This window comes from Colossoma macropomum, unplaced genomic scaffold (assembly GCF_904425465.1).
Source record: "Colossoma macropomum unplaced genomic scaffold, Colossoma_macropomum, whole genome shotgun sequence".
In the NCBI taxonomy this organism is placed as follows: domain Eukaryota; kingdom Metazoa; phylum Chordata; class Actinopteri; order Characiformes; family Serrasalmidae; genus Colossoma; species Colossoma macropomum.
Window position 1 is genome coordinate 32608915 of NW_023494786.1, and position 16816 is coordinate 32625730.

General features: G+C 38.9%; 1 protein-coding gene across 1 annotated transcript; it reads left to right on the plus strand.

Annotated features, from left to right (window-relative positions):
- The first annotated feature begins 3715 nt into the window (after positions 1-3715).
- selenof (selenoprotein F) lies at positions 3716-12042 on the plus strand. Its single transcript, XM_036565378.1, has 5 exons — positions 3716-3827; positions 5806-5973; positions 7888-7951; positions 9975-10024; positions 11388-12042. The coding sequence occupies exons 1-5, from the start codon at positions 3780-3782 to the stop codon at positions 11517-11519; spliced, it is 462 nt and encodes a 153-aa protein (XP_036421271.1). The 5' UTR covers positions 3716-3779; the 3' UTR covers positions 11520-12042.
- Positions 12043-16816: the final 4774 nt, after the last annotated feature.

A 16816-nucleotide genomic window follows, 5' to 3' on the forward strand; every position in this document is an offset into this window, starting at 1 on the left:
GAGACAAAGGTTTAATTTGGATGAAAATGTTTGTGCTTTCTGTAAAGAAGATGTTGAAACAACGGAGCATTTCTTTGTTTCTTGTAAGGACTTGAACACATTTTGGGACGATTTATGTTGTTGGTTATACCCAAAGATTGTGGGTTTAAGTGAGTTTACAATGGTAGATATTATATTTGGAATGATTTTCCGAGACACGGATTCTGAAATGGTTGTAAATGTTATTTTTTTGTTAGGAAAATTTTTCATACATGAAGTAAGGTTTATAAAAACAACACCATCTTTTCATTTTTTATATATATATATATATATATATATATATATATATATATATATATATATAAATGTATATTTATAAAAGGAGCTCGTACTATTTTGGTACCTTAGAGTGCATGAAAAAGAATAATGGCAAAAATGTACTAAAATTAATTTATGAAAATGGTTTGAAAGACACTAGGGAGTAATCATGTCTCCCCTAACACCCCCTTTTTAATTTTTTTTTATTATTATTATTATTTTATTTTATTTTATTTTATTTTATTTTTTTTTATTGTTTTTTTTATATGGTTACTTGAATTTACCGACTGCTTCGGTTTGTGTTATGTAAACAAATGTACACCGCATTGCCATTACTGTTTGTACATTGATTGCATAAATAAAAAAAATAAAAATAAAAATAAATAAAAAGAATTACCGCTCTGTACTTTCGTCCCGGTTTCTCAAACGCTAGAGGGCGCTCCGAGCGAGTTCAAAATGTATGGGTTTAGATGGAGTATTTGAGCAAAATCATAGTTGTTATATTTTAAGAGCTTTTAAACTGGAGTTAAAGGAGTTTAGAACGGGGCCTCATGTACGTCCATAACGTCTGTGAGTGCGAACAGCCAATGAGCTGCTAACCAATCAGCACTCAGTAGTAGTAAACGGGCTCTGACCCGGCCTTGTACCAAACGACTTTTCAAGCAATAACATATTAGCACACTCTTTAAAAAGCTGGTGTTTCAAGGGTTCTTTAGTAAAGAAAATGGTTCTGTATAGCACCAAAAAGGGTTCTTCTACTGTTACAAGCTTGACATCGTAACAGTAGAAGAACCATTTGGGTGCTATATAGAATCCTTTTGAAACAGGTTCTACATAGAACCAACTACAGCACATTCTCCATCAATCTGAAGAAACATTTCATGATGCAGAGAACCTTATAATCATGCAAAGGGTTCTTTGAGTGTTCATGGCTCTATAAAGAACCATTTTCTTTACTAAAGAACCCTTGTAGAACCATCTTTTTAAGAGTGTAGTGTAGTACTTAGTATGTTAGCATAGCATGTTGTATTTCAAATGTATTGAATAAAACCCATGTCTGGCATTTAATATGTTTTAATGTTCGCAGTTCCTTCACCAAATTATGGTTCCTTAACAAGCAGCTTGTTGCTACGTCAGAGTAATGAGCTCCGCCCACTTCGTTCTCCAGCTCCTTACACTAAATTCCCAAACTGTCATCACCACTGAGCAGCTTTTCAGTCGGCAGCTGAGACAGAAGAGCAGCTAAACAACCTGGAATCAGCCAGAAATGAACCCAATACCATTCGCCAAACGTGTAGTCTGATCTTCAGAGTCTGACCAAATCAGACTGAGCCATAAAACTGCCACAATATCAAGTTTAGCTCAGTTTTGTCATGTTTTGCCAGATCTTGTGTTATTGTTGTCTGAGTTTGCTTAAATACCTGAAAAGCTTTCCTTTTCTAAGTAAGGGATTAGTTTAGTTATCTTTTGTTTCTAGTTTGTTTTGGTTTTATCTCACCCCCCTGAAGTTTATCTTTTGTGTAAGCTCATTTGCATTTGATCAGTTTAAAACTAGACTTACCAACTTCTATAAGATGGTGCCTTTAACTTGTTCAAGTTAAAAGAAATAAATGCTGTATAAATAATAAAAGTGATCAATTATTTGTAGTTGGTGGTGTCTTGGTCTGGCAGCTGGATGGCGTTGGCTTGTCTTTTTTTATGTACGACCTTAAGTGTTCCCCTAAACATAGGAGGTCGTAACAATATATTATCACCTGATGTTGTGTTAGATCTCTTTATGAACTTCAGCTCGTGTGAACATTATAAGTTTTGAACTGGTCTTTGCTGTTTATGTCTTGCAGGCCTCATTTACCGGAGCTCACACCGCTCGTTTTTTTAGGGAAAAAACATTACATACATATTATTATGACTATAACGGATACTAAGATGAAACCTATTGTAGTGTTTGTCACAGAGTACTTCACTGAAATGTTTACCAAAGTTACTTTTTTCAAACCAGTTAAGTTTTCTAAACTGTGGCACAAAATAACAACTTTTGTGTTCCCAGTCAAAACTGACCGGTATGATTTATTTATTGAAAACAAAAGCCCAAATGTACACAGGGAAAATTTAAGAGAAATGCGTGAACCACACACTGTATGAACATATTTACTACACAGTTTTCTGTTGTACTCTGGAAAGACAGTGCCATACTGTTATCCTTATGTTCCTCAGTTTTGTCCTCTCATGAGCATGTGGGGCAGTATACTGTGGTCGTTGCATATATATACACACCACACCTGTGGCAGACAAAGCTAGTGTTTTACCTCGTGCACACAGTTGGCACCTCTTTCTTTTGTCTCCTCCTTCTCTGGTTGCTGTGGATGTGCTTGAACTCTGTTTTATACACTAATTGTAGTCGTATAGATTCATTTCCAATAACCGGTCATTTTTGACCGGGAGCACCATGGGTGTATACAAGTTCCATTTTTAAATTTTTCAAAATTTCAAAATTTTTATAAAAATATTTTAGGTTTATTTTAGGTGTTCCCGTGTGTGAACAAAGTCATGGAACCTCATGACAAACAGATGAAATTTACTACACTTTTTTAAAGAGGAAACGTGTAAATCAGTCAGATTTGACCAGAACACAACAGGAGGGTTAAGAGCTGGGGAAGTTGAGGGTCAGTAGCCACGTTTACATGCAGCCTAATAATCCGTTAATAATCCGACTAATAGCTCAATCGGAATAGAATACGTCCATGTAAACACCTCAATCGGAATAGTCTAGTCCGATTGAGGCCATTCGGAATACAGTCTCTATCCGACTGGTCGTGGTGGGTAATCCTGTAAATAATCCGTTAAATAGAAGAATAATATCTGTGTAAACGCCTGTATCTGATTACATTCCCTATCGGAAAGTTTAAGTCCGTTCTGATCATGTTCGTCACGTCATAGTGAGAGTTTATACCGTTCAACATGGCGGAGCAGAAACTGGTCTGCAGAGGAGACGAAGTTTATGCTCTGGTCTTTAAAAGACGGCGGTGGGACGGACGTCCAGCTTATGTGTCTCAGAACACGACGTCTTCCTCTCGGCCTTCTTTAATAAGGACATGTGAAGGACGTTTTCCTGAGTCTGACATCATTTTAAAGCAGTTAAAAACACAAGCACTGCTCACTGCTGCTCATCTCACTCTCACTGGACTCACGTGATGCTGGCTGTCATGGTAACAGCTACACTAAGCGGTTCTCTCACGCATGCGCGTCATTTTGGATCTGATTACTTGTATTGAGCATGTAAACAGAGATTTTCATCAGATTGTTGAGTAGAGTGAGAATAAAAACACCTCAGTCTGAGTCTGCAGAAATCTGACACAGCCAGTGTCAGAGCGGTAACTGCCCCCTCCGGCTCTCTGGTCAGGTAATGTAAAGTAAACTAAGCCGCAAGCTCCTCCGGCCTGTAGGCGGCGGTACAGAGGGCGGACTGTGAGGAGGAAGCGGCGATGGCGGCGGAGGTTTACTTACTCTGGTTATTACCTTTATTACAAACGGTAAGAAATCAAACTCAGCCGGTCCAGACTGAGTCCAGTCACAGACCCGCCGCTCAGTCTGCGGTCCGGGGGTGTTTATCAGTGAAATACAGGCCTTTATTCGCTCTGTGTGGGAAATCATGACGTGGCCTGATGGAGCTCCTGCTCAGCTAAGCTAAGCTAACGGCCGGCTGGGCTGAAAAATGCCGTATTAACCACAAATTTAATGTAAATATCCGTAAAGAACGATTTTAAAGGATTATTTACACTTTATCTAAGATGTTAAGCTGTGTTTTTTGTTCTCGGCGATGTCTAAACCTGGTATAAGCGATGTTTGGTCGGTCTGAGCTGCAACTCCAGTTTCATTTTCTCTTTTTTAAAAATTTTAAACTTACTCAAAACGTCGGACGCTTGTTTTCATGATTTCCTAGCACAGTTTGGATCACATGTACTGTGAAAACTTGTACTGTGAGCCCCTATATGGTGACAAAGTGCTTATTTTTTATAAGGCGTGGCCACAGATTAATATATTGTGTCCACGAGTTATTGAGGCCACACATTTATATATTCTGGCCATGAGTTGCTAAACTGAGGCCCCAAATCAATACACTGAGGCTATGAGATACTATATGGAGGCCACGAATTAGTATATTAAGGCTATGAGGCTACAAGTTATGAAACATATATTAATCTGTGGCCACATCTTATTAAAAAGTAATCCCCATGTCACCTTATGGGCTCCTTAGTTCAGTTACCGTGTTAAATTGGTCTGAAAAGAGAGCGAGAGAGGAAGACTAACTTTAGGAGTGCCATATAATCACTGTCCACTTGTTTAGGCCCGTCTGACTTGCCTTGTTTCTGCACCCGTTTGGCCTCGTTCACCAACCGTTCTTAAGAGGTTTCTTCTCAAAAACCCACTCACACAGTTTTCACAAAGATTCTGACCTTCGCCTGCACACACACGCAAGAGCGCAGAGGTGAGAACAGTTCTGCGCTTTAAGAACACGTCATGAATCTGACGTAGACTTGTTCTTAGGACCTTTCTCAGGAACACATTTAAGGAAAAAACTTTAAGATTTTGGTGAGTGAGGCCCACTGTCCATTTTATCAGCTCCACTGACCACACAGGAGCACTTTGTAGTTCTACAGTTACAGACTGTAGTCCATCTGTTTCTCTGCATACTTTGTTAGCCTGTTCTTCAGTGGTCAGGACCCCCACCGGACCCCCATAGAGCAGTGTATGCATGTGTCTAACAGAGTAGACAGTAAGTGGGCTCAGTGTTTAATAGTGCTTCAGTATTTCACACAGATTAAGGGTCCGATTTTATTTTTTGACAGAAAGGCTTAAAAGAAAGCCTTTCACGGGTGTGGTGGGGTTGTTTGTTGCCATGGCAACACCACTTTTTTTGAAATGTCCACATTGTCCTGGTCAGGCTGGACACCGAAAAGATTTTCAAAAATCTTAACCCTAAAGTAATGTAAAGTAAAGTTAGGTTAGGTGACCCTTATTAGTCCCACAGTGGGGAAATTTCACCTCCGCATTTGACCCAGCCGTGCACCGCACACACACTAGGGGGCAGTGAGCACACTTGCCCGGAGCGGTGGGCAGCCCTATCCACAGCGCCGGGGGAGTAGCTGGGGGTTAGGTGCCTTACTCAAGGGCACTTCAGTCATGTACTGTCGACTCACGGGATCGAACCAGCGACCTTCCGGTCACAGGGCTGGTTCCCTAACCTGCAGCCCACAACTACCCTGTTTCCAAAAAGACATTGAATGAAAACGCTGTCGTTTCATGTGATCACTTCATCTCCACATATCTGAAAGTATTACATGTCATTTTGGAAGCTGTCTCCACTCACAGGAACACTGGAGACTCTTAATTTGTCTTTTGCAATAATCTGAGCAGCTAATCCTGAGAGACGCATCTTGTTGACTCGGTTGCCTGGTTAGTTCTGTAGTGTTTGTGACATGATGTGCTCTTTTTTTCAACCCCGTGCAGCTCTCAGCGTTTGGAGCGGAGCTTTCCTCCGAGGCCTGCAGGGAGCTGGGCTTCTCCAGCAATCTCCTCTGCAGCTCCTGTGATTTACTGGGCCAGTTCAGTCTGAACCAGCTGGAGCCGTTCTGCAGGCAGTGCTGTCAGCAAGAGGCCCAGCTCGAGTCCAGGAAGGTGAGACACCTCTGTGGCAATATGTGTTATTGCTTTTGTGATAATTTACATCTAATATTATTTTAATAGTATTTTAATCAGTATGTGTTTTAAGGTACACTGTTAGAAAACCATCTGTGGCTATATCTGGGGTTCTGCAAGGGTCCATATTAGGCCCTGTCCTTTTTTCGCTATATTTACTGTTAGAAACAAAGGTTCTGTGCAGGTACGTTATTTGTTCATTAAGGTACAAGCAGTGTAAATGTTCCCTCAAAGGTACAACAGTGGTTTTAAGGTCTGATTGTGAACCTTAAATAAGTTTTTCCAGGTGAAAAGTTCGTATTTGTACCTTTTCATAACCGAATGTTTTAAAACAGAACAGTAAAATAAAAGCCTGGAGACGAGACGGGGTGTGTGGAGTCAGTACAGCTTAGAACATATCATTTCAGTGGATTATGGTTCAGTTATGTTCCCTGACTAAAGGTACTGAGATGAACCCTCAGGGTACCACCCCAGTGACAGTTGAGAGTAAATGAGAGTGTGTAGTATAGTACTATCATCAGTACTTCTAGAACACTGAACATCTGCATGAATTGTAGTGCTGATGATGCTTCAAAGGCCGTAATCATCATGTTTGGAAAGAGAACTGAGAGGACTTGTTATCTTAAACAGCTAAATAATATTAAACGTTGAAGGTTATAAAATAATGGAAATTCTATACTTCATGGTTTCCCAAAGGCATCTAAAGCTGAATTCCTGAGGACCTCCTTTATAATGATGGAAAACACCTTGTTTTTATAAATATATAAATCATGTGGATGTGGAACACCATTCTTGGCACACAAGTTGCTTTAGTGCTTGTAATTTAGAGACAAAACAGTCGTGAACCCACACCAGAAGGATCTAACCGACACACGTGTTTACAATAACAACTTTCAGAACCAGAGGTGAAAGTTTATTGCTAAAAGATACTGAGTTACTCGTGTTATTTATGTGGTTTCCATTAAACAATTACTTAATGTTAAAAGCATGTAATTTTACAGGGTGCAGCTGCAGGAAAGTGTTTGAGTGACACTGTTTATCTGCTGACCACACTGTCTATTTGAATGTGTGTGCTGAGCAGCGCAGGAGAGCGAAGAACACAAACAGCGTTTTTAATTACGGTTTTCTTTCAAATAATTTGTTATGTGTTGAATTTGACACTTCATCGTGGACCTTGTTTTTTGGCCTAAAACTGGAAGTGTCATAGAAGAGAGAGATGAACAAAGGCAGAACATGTTCAGTAGGCGAAATTTCAGTGCTTCACTACCAAAGCATTTAACTTGATGGGCTAAAGCTGGGGTGTCAAACTTAACCACTAAAACAGCCATATTAAAAAGTCTCAATAAATCCATGTGCCTGCTATGTTTTTATTTCATTTTCACTTAACAGTTTGCCATGACCCCAACTGGACATTGTTTTTTCAAAATACACCATAAATGCAGCAGCAAAATAGGCGTTTAATACTTACTAAAATTAATTCTAAATAAAAATGAATTGTTTTAGGTAGTTTTAAGACCACCTGTTTGCTTGAGCTACACACCAGGCATCTTATTTATTTATTTATTTATTTTTTATGTGTAACTGCTGGCCCACAGATTGTTACTGGGGGAAGGGGCTCAGAATGCACACTGTTGCAGTGCATGCTGGGAACTGTAGTGCATCTTAGAGTGAAACGGGCTAATAATAATAGAAATTTAAAATGATTTCTCTGGCCAGGTAGGATTGACTTGGCCCACGGGCCTTGTGTTTGACACATGGGGGCTAAAGTATAATATTGCTGTTTGACTTTCCTTTAAAATCAAAGGTAGATCGTCCCAGCTGGATTGGAAAGTAATACTTTTGCCCAGTGTAGTTGTTCAAGTAACTGAATGCTGAACTGTATTTCCTGTACAGCTCTATCCTGGAGCCATCCTGGAGGTGTGTGGATGAAAATTGGGGAGGTTCCCTCAAGTCCAAGGTAAACTGAAATGAAGTGTGTATGTGCTGAGATCGCCATTCTTAGAGATTCCTACAGATTTAGTATGGACGCACAATACAGGGCTTTCACTATGGGTTACATTACTGCTATTTGAGAGATCTACAGTTATTGATTAATTGAGTAACAGGTTTTATAAAAGGCCAGACATTTAAATATTGATTTAACTGAATAATGCAGAGCATTTCCGTTGTTTCCAAAATACTGTAATGGAGAAAGATATGAGAAAAAGCCTTGCAGACGTCATTTAAAAAACACTGTGACTAAGTGCATGTAAATGGATGGATCAGCGAGCAGTAGAAAAACCTTTAATCAGTTTTAATTCAGGAATCATGACAGCCCTAATTAAATGTAGAATATACCAAAAGTAGTGTGTTGTAGCTAAAAGATGCCCAGGCTTGTTTCGTAACTAGTGCATTTAATCAGTTATGTGGAGAACTTCTACTCAAGTGTGCTTGTCAGTAAAGTCAGTCATACTTTGTCCTCAGTTACATTTTAGTCAGTGACGTTTAGTGTTTTGGGTTTAATATATTCGTAATTTTATGTATTTGTGTAACATCTTAATGCATTTATACTTTCCTGAGTGTTTACACACTGCAACAAAAGTATATCGGCAAGTGAAATTATATTAAATCTAATCAATATATCTACTGTTGATTGTTGTAAGCTTTTTGTAAGATTATTTAACTTATTTCTAGACATGTTTAAGTGATTTTGGTTAATTAGCTTGTTTCTTAGAAGCCAAATTATCTGCTAATATTGTGTGATAATGTAACTTAGTAAAATCACTTAAACAAGAAAAATGTCTAGAAATAAGTTTTTATAATCTTGTAATAAACCTATAATAGACCTACAAAAAGTAAATGAAATATTGACTACATTTAACCCTCTACTGCATGCATTATGAGAGCAATTAAAAAAAAATTTGATTCACTTTTCTTGCATAAAATGGACCTAATTATTAAATTCAAAAACATTAAAAAAAATAATAATGTGTGCAGGGGTCCTTTTGGAGTTTGTTGCCTTGAGGCAACATTGTGAGACAATGAAAAGAAATGATATAGAGCCGTGTTCCCTGAAGTGGTGAGATCTGGCTTGTGACTGGCTAAATCCACTCCACTGTCACACAGCGTTGCTTCTAGGCAACAAACATATTTCTGCAAATTCTCATAACGGAGAAAATCATACTGAATTATAAAATAGAGCTTTAAAAGTGCCCACTAAGAGAGAGTATGACTAAGCACATGCTTTTTATTGACTTACTCAAACTCTTCCTTTTATTGTTAACCCTGTCGTTAACTTTAAATATGTATAATGTGATTGTAAAGTGAGGAAAATGAGTTTGTTGCCCTGAGGCAACATCGTGCAATAGAGGGTTAAATAATTTCACTTACCAAGATAGCATGCAAGGTAGATATGTTTGTTACTAAAGCATCTCAGTGAGAGAATAAATCTACTTTCCCCTCTTCTTCAGTTTAGTTATTGAGTTCCTATTTCTCTTTTTTTGTATTTTGTCATTCTGTTTTGTGGTTCCGCTGTTCTGCTGTACTATTGATCACTCCGCTCACTTTGGAGCATTTTGTTTTACACCAAAAAGAGAAGAACTGGGTCTAACAATCTTTAGTTCCTGTACTGATAGATGCTTCACTGCAGTTCCATAAGTTACTCAGTACTTGGGTAGGTTTTGAGCTGCTGTGTCTGTGCTTACACTTTTTGGAGAGATCCTGACACTAAAAGTCTTTATTTCACTGCAGTAACAACACGTTTACTGGAGAATGGATTATCGATGCACCTCTTCAATCAAAAACCTCTTCTGCTTATTTCATCTGTTGCCTGTTCTGATAAAGTTTGCTCTGTAGTTGCCGTCTTGTTCTTAGAGAGACTGTTAAGGTTTTAGGTTGCGCTGTACTGTTATTTCTGGCCAGAGTGTGTTTCCTCTTCTCTTGTTATTTATAGTTATGAACAGAAGTGATCTTGAAGTAACGTAAGCTGTGTTGTTTTTCAGCTTTTGTCAGGAGTGACAAGCCGAAGATGTTCAGGGGCCTTCAAATTAAGGTAAAAATAACACGTTAATAAGGCGTTATTGTGGTCACTTATTAACGGTCCAAATTTTCTAATGCCGTTAACACATGTTCCTAGCATGACCCCCTTTGAACGATTCATCGTAGTGCAGGCTGAAGCCCAGCGGCAGCGCTGCATGTTTCTGTGACTCTGCGACTGTAGCCCTCTCGCTAATACAGCGCTTCAATGGCGAGTTCTATTGACGGCTCTCTTGATGAGTTATTTTCAGCTACTGCAGTGCCGTGAGGTTGTTTGTAACTGGAGCATGTTGAGTCTGAAGCATGATTTACAAGCAAAACGCAATATTGATGTCCACAATACCAGTAATAATAATAAAATGTATGGATAAATCAACGAGGAGCAAACTAACAAAAGCAGCAGCTTGGTGGAGCTCCAGTTCCCCTCGAGAACCTCCACTGTAACAGGAATCCAAGAGCTGTATAAGTAAAATTGAGGGTCTGCAATCACAGAGGAGTTGAGCCATTGATTGTACATATATGTATGTTATATATTCTTGTTAACTGTATATATACTATATATGATATACTCAATGACTGCATATATAAAAATGAATGATATATACACTCATTAACTATATGATATACACTCATTGTATATATGATGTATATGATATAAGCTTACTGACTATATATGATATACATGATATAAACTCACTGATTGTATATTTGATATATACACTACACTCACTGTATGTGATGTATACACTCAATGACTGCATATGATATATGATATACACTCAATGACTGTATATATGATATGCTCACTGACTATATTTGATATGTGATATATGCTCAATGACTGTATGTGATGTATACAGTCATTGACTGTATATGATATATACACTCACTAATTGTTTATATGATATATATGATATAAACTCAATGACTATATATATGATATACATGCTCATTGGTTGGAACATGCAGACACTGCTGCTCTCACTGGACTTTGCTGATAAAATGGGGAAACTGCGTTCACTCTGTGTAAATCATGCGCTCACAGGATGAAAATGAATGTTTCTGAACCATTGAAAGTAAAATAGAGTCTGATGAAGCTTATTTTGTCCACTCATAGTTATAACACAAAGCACTGCTTTTCAAATGGAAATTTAAAGCGAGTGATTAATCACTTTAATCATTTGACAGCCCTATTAAAAATACAGAATTTAGAGAAGTGTTCCCAGTAAATGATTAGGGTCCTGTTATGCCTTCTTGCTGTAATTGAATGAAAAAGACATTACAGATTGCATTTCATTGACCTTCATGCATTCGACAGATCGTGTTAGTGTGAGAACTGAATCTAAATGAGAACGCCTTGTCGTTTCTGTGTCGTGCAGTATGTGCGAGGCTCGGACCCTGTGCTGAAGCTGCTGGACGATAACGGGAACATCGCTGAAGAACTCAGCATCCTGAAGTGGAACACCGACAGCGTGGAGGAATTCCTCAGCGAAAAACTCGACCGCATTTAGCGCTGACCATCGCGTCTTCTTTCTTCTTCTGTTTGTACGCCGCCCAGATTCCACGGATGGACATCAGTCTTCTTATTCAGCATATAAATTGAAATTGAAATTGAAATTTGCTTATAGATCATCTACATGCATATTTTTGTGTGTGCGCACTCTCACCCAGAGAGGTTTCTCTCGCCACCATGAAATTGCTCCAGCCTTCTTGTTTCCTCACTTCTCTTTTTTCACTTCTCTTTTTGAAACGATCTGAGTCGCTGTTTGAGGTCTTAGTGTTTTTATACTGTACGTATGTTGATGAATAGGTTTTCTTGAAGATGCTGGTTCGGAGCTGTTCACCGTGTTTCTCCGGACGCCGCTGCTGGTCCTGAGCTGCACGTTAGTGACGGCCCTGCAGTAAACCAGAGCCTGGAGTGCGAGGCCTGAAGTCTGTGCAGTTCTCCCAGCATGCAGCCATGGAGAAAGCCTGTGAGCCGCCCAGCCAGTGTCAGAAGGTCATATCTGTTCAATAAATGTCAGTTTCAGAAGAGTTTTGGGTGCTTTTGTGATTTTTGCATGAGTAAAGGTATACAAGTGAGCTGCAGTGCAACAGTTTGAACACCCTCTGGCTGTGTTTTGTAGATTTTATGAGTAAAAATACACCGATGAGGCTTATCATTATGACCGCCTCCTTGTTTCTATGCTCATTGTCCATTTTATCAGCTCCACTTACTATATAGGTGCACTTTGTAGTTCTACAGTTACAGACTGTAGTCCATCTGTTTCTCTGATACTTTGTTAGCCCCCTTTTACCCTGTTCTTCAGTGGTCAGGACCCCCATGGACCCTCACAGAGCAGGTACTATTTGGGTGGTTATACACTGACTGGTGGTGTGTTAGTGTGTGTTGTGCTGGTCTGAGTGGATCAGACACAGCAGTGCTGCTGGAGTTTTTAAACCCCTCAGTGTCACTGCTGGACTGAAAATAGTCCACCCACCAAAAATATCCAGCCAACAGCGTCCTGTGGGCAGCGTCCTGTGACCGCTGATGCAGGACTAGAGGATGACCAACACAAACTGCAGCAGCAGATGAGCTATCGTCTCTGACTTTACATCTACAAGGTGGACTGACAAGGTAGGAGTGTCTAACAGAGTGGACAGTGAGTGGACACAGTGTTTAAAAACTCCAGTAGCACTGCTGTGTCTGATCCACTCGTACCAGCACAACACACACTAATGCACCACCACCACGTCAGTGTTACTGCAGTGCTAAGAATGATCCGCCACCCAAATAGTACCTAAGCTAACAGGGCAATTCCACCATTTTTTTCCAAAATTTAAAGTGCCATCTGTTCTCTTCCGAATGGCTGGTTCATGACTCCTTTGTGTCCATCCATCCAGCTCTTCGCGCTCTACCTGTTTTACTAATTGTTCTGAGCATAATTTGTTTTTTTCCATATGTTGCACACCCACAGTTTTGTTATTTATCATGTTTAGTGTTTCTGTATGATCAGTGCATCTGATAGTAGTGCGTGTAAAAAATCTCTAGCTCACACTACTGAGGAGCAGTGATGCTTTAAAGATAGCACGGCTGGTTCTAAAGGTGGATGTGGCAGTTTGTGCTTTGGCCACCAGGTGGCAGCAGACAGTTTGTGCAGGGCTAACTGTGAATGGAGAGCACATTCCTGTTTATGGTTTATAAACAGGCTGATTACAGTGCTGTCTTCTCCACTGAACACCGCAGAGAGAGTAACTCCATCCTGCACTCATTCACAGAAAACCCCTCGTCCTTCCACAAAAATAAGCACCGTAATCAGTAAAGCGCCACAGCTGAAATCATGACATAGGGGGTCTTTTAGGAGAGGCCAAGTCAAAGTTTATTCCATTCGTTCCTCCTTCTAGGCCCATAAAAGAACTCAACAAGGCCTTTAACGTTTATTATTATGTCAGTTATTCCATTCATGAAGTATTAGAGTTCTTCAGCACTGAGGGTTTATGCTGTTCAGGCTTTCAGTGCTGCTTTTTTGTTCTTTAAAGGGCTGTGCTAAAGCTGCAGGGGAGCGTGAGCTGGAGAAGCTTCCAAAAACAAGATCTGAGTTAATAAACTACAGTCCCTGACTCTGATACTCTGCTTATACAGTGAGCCAGAGCAAATGCAGCAAGTTTATACTTGGGTCATTCTACAGAAACGTCCACTTTTCTATCTGTCCATAGGAGTCACTGGTGTTACTGATCCTCATTGGTGTTACACATAATAAAGGAAACACCAGAGACATTTTTAATGAACAATGCATTTTACAGAATGGCTGCTACAGAGCATCAAACCACATGATGTCAATCATGGAATATCCACTAAAATATGTAATTTAATCCATTTGTGTTCTATTTTTTCACAGTTACCTCAGAATAAAGTCGGTCACACCAGTGACTTCAGCTAAAAGCTTCATATGAAATCATGAGCTAAATGAGAAAATCTCTGATAACTGAAAGACACAGTGGACTCACCATGTGCTTTTCTTCATAGATCCTCAGAAAACAGGTAAAAGGAAGTCGAGTGATGTCATCAGTGTGACTTTTATTTCAAAATAAGAGATTTTTTGTTACGCTGTAACACCAGTGACACGACTCCTGGAGACAACAACTTTCACTATACATTATATAATATTTATTTGCCGTTTGTTTTCTTTATTTCATTAATTTATATATTCCATAGTCATGTATAGATTATTGCGGTTACAATTGCAGAAAAACATGATTTTTTCCTGGAAGTATGGCCTCAGTCTTCACACATGACTGTGGGGACGAGTTCTTCTGTGGTGCTGGGAATTCTAGATAATTGATTTAAAAACCAATACTGCTAAATTGAGGCTCAAGAAGGTGTAATTGTTAAAATAACAGTTTTATTTTAAAATATAAATAAATTGTAACCCTAACATGTTTTTTAAGGACACAAAAATGGACGTTTCTGTAGAATGACCGTCTTAACTGGCGACGAAGTTATACATTAGCCTATTTAGCTAACGCTAGCCATCTGTCTAATAGTAAGCTAGCTTGTCTTGCACCTTCTATACCGACATAAAACAAAGGATGTCATATATGTCGTTACGCTGCAGAGTTTAATTTGGACACGTTCACTTTGTAAAATCCTTTTTCTTTGTAGATATCTGATAACCACTGATATGATAATGCTAATTTCAGCTAGCTGTGGGTTCCAGTCTCTGTGGGGTTTGCAGTATCATGTTAGCACCAAGCTAACGGTGGTTTCCCTTTTCAATCAAAGTTACACAAACCGAAAACGCCATTACAAGCTAAATAAAAGTAAAATAGACATCATATTAAAAACCAGCCAGATCTCAGCCCACATCTCATTATGGCTTCTTAAGAATTGCACATTCTTTGGATTGTTAATCATTCTGAGACTCTTTACAAGATTCAGTTCAATTCCTACAGAGAATATGAGATATAAGTACATTTAAAAATCCATATAAAATAACGAGTTCAGCGCAGAGAATAAAAACCATTTCAAAGGATTCTGATCTTATAGAAACAAGTAATGTCTTTGAATTAAGAGTATAAACAGAGCCCATCCCTGCTGAAGTGAGACCATTAGAACCATTAGGTTCTAATTCAACCTGATGGATTTGCTTTCTAATGGGATTTGGCTCAATGGTAACCATTAGAGACCACCAGTTTCCTGTAGGACACCTTTTGCTTCCATTAGGAAACCATCAAATCAGTCCCAGAACACCTGTTACACCATTAGAGTGCCTTACACCACATGTGTCAAACACAAGAACCACGGGCCAAGTCAGGCCTGTGACACAGTCCTATTCTAATCCTAATTTCTGTTAATATTAGCCCGTTACGCTCTTGAGATGCACTACAATCCCCAGCATGCACTGCAACATAGTGTATGTCAACATAGTGTATGTAACAGTTTATTTTTATTTAGAATTAGTTTTGAATAAGTATTTAATGTCTGTTTTGCGGTTGCAGTTTTGGCATATTCTGAATAAACAGTAGCCAGTTCAGGTCACAGCACAATATTGAGTAAAAATAAAATAAACACAGCTGGCCCACAGATTTACTGAGAATTTTTAATTTTAGTGGTTTTAGTGGTTGAGTTTGACACCCCTGCCTTACACTGTGATATCAACCCATCAGGAAAACACAAAATGCCATCAGAGACTAGTGGATGCCACCAGGAACCAACAGAAACTTCTAATGGGTGCTATGTTTTTTTTCAGCAGGGATGTAAGAAGAGCAATAAAGCCTGAAAAAATCAGAACACATGAAAAGAGGCTGTTAAACCGTTGGAGTCCAATACGTACTTAACTCACATAAGTGCTGTATGAAGAGACGTGTCTTCAGTCTGCGTTTGAAGACCGCGAGAGACTCTACTGTTCGGACAGCCAGTGGGAGTTCGTTCCACCACCTGGGTGCCTGGACGTGTCTTGAAGGATGGCAGGTCAGACCGAGCTGTACTTAAAGCAGACAGACAGACAGACAGACGTCAGTCACATCACAGCATTCAGATACTACATGAATGAATTCTCTGCAGAATCTTACAGGGCCTGTTTACACCCTGCATTAACCTGCCTTTTGGGTTATTAGATTATATTCTATTATATCTATGTATATAATATATATATATTCAGATTTCACTTCATCTAATGAAAAGCCAAGTGTAAACACACCCAGGATACATTGTGAGCGGATTATACAGCCAGATCACTCAAACCACACTCAGAGGTGGTCAGAGACGAATTTTCAAACTGAAATGAACTTTAAAACAGCTGTTGTGTGGTGTGTGGTGTGTGTGTGTGTGTGTGTGTGTGTGTGTGTGTGTGTGTGGTGTGTGTGTTGTGTGTGTGTGTGTGTGTGTGTGTGTGTGTGTGTGGTGTGTGTGTGTGTGTGTGTGTGTGTGTGTGTGTGTGTGTGTGTGTGTGTGTGTGTGTGTGTGTGGTGTGTGTGTTGTGTGTGTGTGTGTGTGTTTGTATGTAATAATAAAAAAAAGTCATTAAAAATGTCATTACGATAAACAAACAGTATGAGTGCTGTGAATATTATTTACAGTAATGGCAAAACTGCAACTGTTTTACCAGATTTTTTACCATTATTACCTTATTTTCATTATTTTATTATTTATTTGTTTGTTTATTTATTACTGTTCATATTCTTATTTTAATTATGATTATTTTGTTATTATTTTTGTCATTTAAATTAATTTTAATACATTTTTGGTTTACTTTTTGATCTTATTCCTTTATTTTATTTTGATTTGATTTTTACATTTTAGCTACATTTTAATTAGTTTTATATTTGT